The 3976-nt window shown below is 34.0% G+C and overlaps 1 protein-coding gene across 1 annotated transcript; it reads right to left on the bottom strand.

The window, feature by feature from the left end:
- On the bottom strand, positions 971–1411 carry LOC108662432. Its single transcript, XM_018122793.1, has one exon. The coding sequence runs from the start codon at positions 1409–1411 to the stop codon at positions 971–973; it is 441 nt and encodes a 146-aa protein (XP_017978282.1).

The raw sequence follows: 3976 nt of genomic DNA, 5'->3' as shown, positions 1-3976 counted from the left end.
ATAGTGAAGTCTCCTTCCTTTAACTTTTAGAATCCATGATTTATGATTGGAGTTTAATGGGTTTGAAGGGTGTGAGAGTTGAGAGAAAATGGGTGGAGAAATGTAGAGTTAAAGAGAAAATGAGGAAATTTTTTATTTTGAGGCTTTTAAGCCCAGTTTAAGTTGACTAGGCATCTTAGGATCGACAATGGAGAGTTTGTAATCAATCCTAGACTAGAAGGTTTGTTTTCACCCTTTTTTTCCTTTTCATAGGATCGACTATAGAGGGTCTATAGTCGATTTTGGACCAGAATGTTTGTTTTTAGTTGATTTTGCTTCATAGGATCGACTGTGGAGAGTCTATAGTCGATCCTGGACCAAAATGTCCACATTTCTTCCATTTTTCCTTTCTAGTATTGACTATAGAGGGCTTATAGTTGATATCAGGTCAGAATGCTTGACTTCCCCTATTTTTTACTTCACAAGATTGACCCTTTTTGCACTAAGATCGACTTTTTTGGTCTAAATTCGTAAATGTTGTTCCTTTTATAGTCTAAACTCATTATAAATCTCTTCCACAACCTCAACTTATTCATAAAATGCAATCCACACATACATACCCTTAATTATCACGTCAAATACAATTCAAAATCTCAAACCATAGAGTTTATTCATCAGTTCTCATATTTCCTCAAAAAAATTCACCCAAATGTAAATGATACACTTTCCACACTTGACATAAATAACATATAATTGATGTCCTTGAGGAACAATATATATTTAATAGATCATTCTCAATTAACTTAATTTACGTCAAAAAATTAAAAGTGTTACATTTTCCCCTCCTCATAGAAAATTCATCCCTGAATTTAATTACATTTCATAATTTAAGACACATATCAAACCTCAAAACGATGGGGTTATTTCTCTCTCATTTCCTCCTCAAGTTCCCATGTGGCCTTTTCAACTGAATGCCAATGCCACAATACTTTCACCGAAGCAGTATCCTTGGAGTGAAGCCGTTGACTTGTCGACCCAATATGGCTATGGGTTGCTCCTTATAACCAAGTCCGTTTTGTAACTGGACTTCATCATACCATATCACATGCGAAGGATTAGGAACATACTTCCTAAGCATGGGCACATGAAATACTAGATGAACATTGGATAAGTTGGGTGGTAACGCCAAGTGATAAGCAACTATGCTAATACGCTTTAACACCTCAAAGGAGTCGATGTATCTAGGGCTCAATTTCCCTTTCTTTCCAAATCTTTTCACTCTCTTGGTTGGTGAGATTTTCAAGAACACATAATCGCCAACTTCAAATTCCAAGGGTTTGCACCTATTATTGGTGCAAGACTTATGATGACTTTGAGCCATTGGCATCTTTTCTCGAATTACCTGAACACCTCGTTCAGCTTCTTGGACCATCTTCAGACCTAAGAGTTTTCATTCCCCAACTTCAAACCAACTAATAGGCGATCTACATCTTTGTGCATACAAAGCCTAATATGGAACCATACTAATTGTGGCTTGATAGCTATTGTTATAAGAGAACTCGACCAAAAGCAAGTAATGGTTCCATGAGACTCTAAAATTGAGCACAATTGCCCTCAACATATCTTCAAGGGTTTGGATGGTGTGCTCAGACTGGCCATCTGTTTGTGGATGGAAAGCCATATTAAAATCCAATCTCAAGCCTAAGGCTTCTTGAAATTTCCTCCAAACTTGACCCATGCTTGAAGAGTTGCCTAGTTGCCTTGTACTTGAAAAGTTGTTGATTTAGCCTTCTTGTCAATATGAAAGTCTAATAGAGTTAAATATTTGTAAACCTTCACTAAAGAGATTTAGATCATCATGGTGATATCTCCAATAAACCTTTTCATCTTGGCATTGATGCCTCAAGTCTTGTCTACGTCAAATATTGTGGTGTTTTATTAAAGAGTTATTCATAAGTAAACCTACTTTTTATTGTCAAGGCTGAGATGATAGATCTACATAATGGATTTAGAGATGAGTTCAACATTGATGTTGCAAGTAATTTGTTTAATGGAATTCATCATGTTTGATCACTTTATTTCAATGATGAGTTACTGCGGGTAAGTTCACTGACTCTTTCTTGTTGAAGCAATATTTTGAAAATATAGTTGGTACAAATATCCCATAATTGGTCTTTTCAAAATAGACCCTAAAAGGATGCTTGTAAATTATTGCATCGTAGATTTATGTTTATGTTTTTGAGTAGTGTAATATATTGAATTTATAGTTTTATTGCAATTTATAGTCTAACACTACCTATTTGTTGTTATTATTATCTCATTTTTAGGCTTTTAGTTTGTGCAAGCAGCATGTGCTTGTGTTTCATAAGATGGTCCATGTAGATATTAGAAGGAGGACTTGGTGGCAAAGAACTAGACTTGCTGAGTTACTTGAAAGTTCAATTAACTTAGAGACTCTTATCATTCATAATGTGTGAATTAAATTAAAATATATCTAACAATTACTCTACGCATTTCTAAAGTTCCAAGCTTTTATGTTTTCCTTTTTCTTTTTAGGCTTAGGGATTTTTTGGAGATCTATTTTGGCATCAACCTCAAAAGGTACCTTCTTGTCTCTTGCCTTAACTTAAGGTGATTGAAATCTATTAATTTAATTGTGAGTTGGAAATGGTTGAGTTTTTCCAAAAGAATGCAAGAGTTTTAAAGAAGTTTAAAATATGATAACTTTCAAGCAACTATCAAAATCAGAGATTCAAAATAAACTACTGATGGTGCAAAAGAAATCTAGGATATGCTAAAAGAAAGTGGTCAATGCCTTTCTTCTTTCGAATTTTGAAGCTTGTTTTGATTGTAAATGAATCCTCATGTTAGCTACATAATTAATACTACCTATATTTACAATAAAGTTAAGCATCACATGTAATAACAATGTATATTTATGCATAAAGGGTAATTGACAAAATATATAGCCATGCTGTGTAATTGACAATATATATAGGCATGGCATGTAACTGACAACTTGTATAAGCATGGCGTGAAACTGGCAATATATATAAGGATGGCCTCCAAGTGACAATATATATTGGCATGGCCTTTAGCAACAATTACCTAATATCCATGGCTTGTAATAACAGTGTCCATTGATGCATCCGTGTAACAATTTGGTCATTACGCATGGTGTGTAGAAGTCATCAAACAATAAATAGAAATAAATAAGTTACATCCCAAGAAATGTATCTCAATTTGACAATGAAAGAAGAAGGTTGTAAATGAACAATGTTGTTAAACGTCATGTTGGAAAATCATATTCTTAACATGAAAACCATGGAAAAATGGACTCAAGGTTTGAAGAAAAAAGAAAATGATCAACAAAATCAATGCTTCAATCTTGAAATAGGACTAATATAAAATGACGTGTAATACCAGTTTTTATTTATGCCTGGCATTTCACTGCTAGTCCTCAAGCAAAAACTAAGAAAACAAAATACTTGTTTCTATTTGTTGGCATGGTCTGTATAAACATTCCCTATTATCTTTGTGGCATGTAGCAACTAAACTCAAGTTGTAACAACTTGAGTTTATAGGCATGGCATGTAACAGCACAGAATATATAAAGATCGCATGTACCGATAATTGCCTCCCAAGGAATGGTGCATGACAACTATTTATAAAACTTTTGAAGCTTGCTTTGGGCTGACAACATGGAGAAACAATACCTAACTCCATTTCCTCGATTGCCCTTCCTTTAATATTCCCTGTAAGTAAAGGGATTTTAGTTGCAATGAGAAACTAGATTAAAAAGCATATGACAAATCAAGTTAGTTAATTACTACATAACATACAAAAGATATGCATGTAAGAAACTACACGACATACCATTCCTTTGTAATTGCACATTTTCACCAATTCCATATAGAATTGTTTTGCAAGTAAGAAACATAATGGAGATGGCTCACACATTTGGTTAGGTGAAGCCATTGCCTTTGTCTACAAGACA

Source organism: Theobroma cacao, chromosome 6, assembly GCF_000208745.1.
Source record: "Theobroma cacao cultivar B97-61/B2 chromosome 6, Criollo_cocoa_genome_V2, whole genome shotgun sequence".
Classification (NCBI taxonomy): domain Eukaryota; kingdom Viridiplantae; phylum Streptophyta; class Magnoliopsida; order Malvales; family Malvaceae; genus Theobroma; species Theobroma cacao.
This window is presented reverse-complemented; position numbering and strand designations above follow the sequence as displayed.

Bases quoted from the DNA above. Each gene is read 5' to 3' on its own strand.
- LOC108662432 (XM_018122793.1), bottom strand. From the start codon at position 1,411: ATGGTCCAAGAAGCTGAACGAGGTGTTCAGGTAATTCGAGAAAAGATG.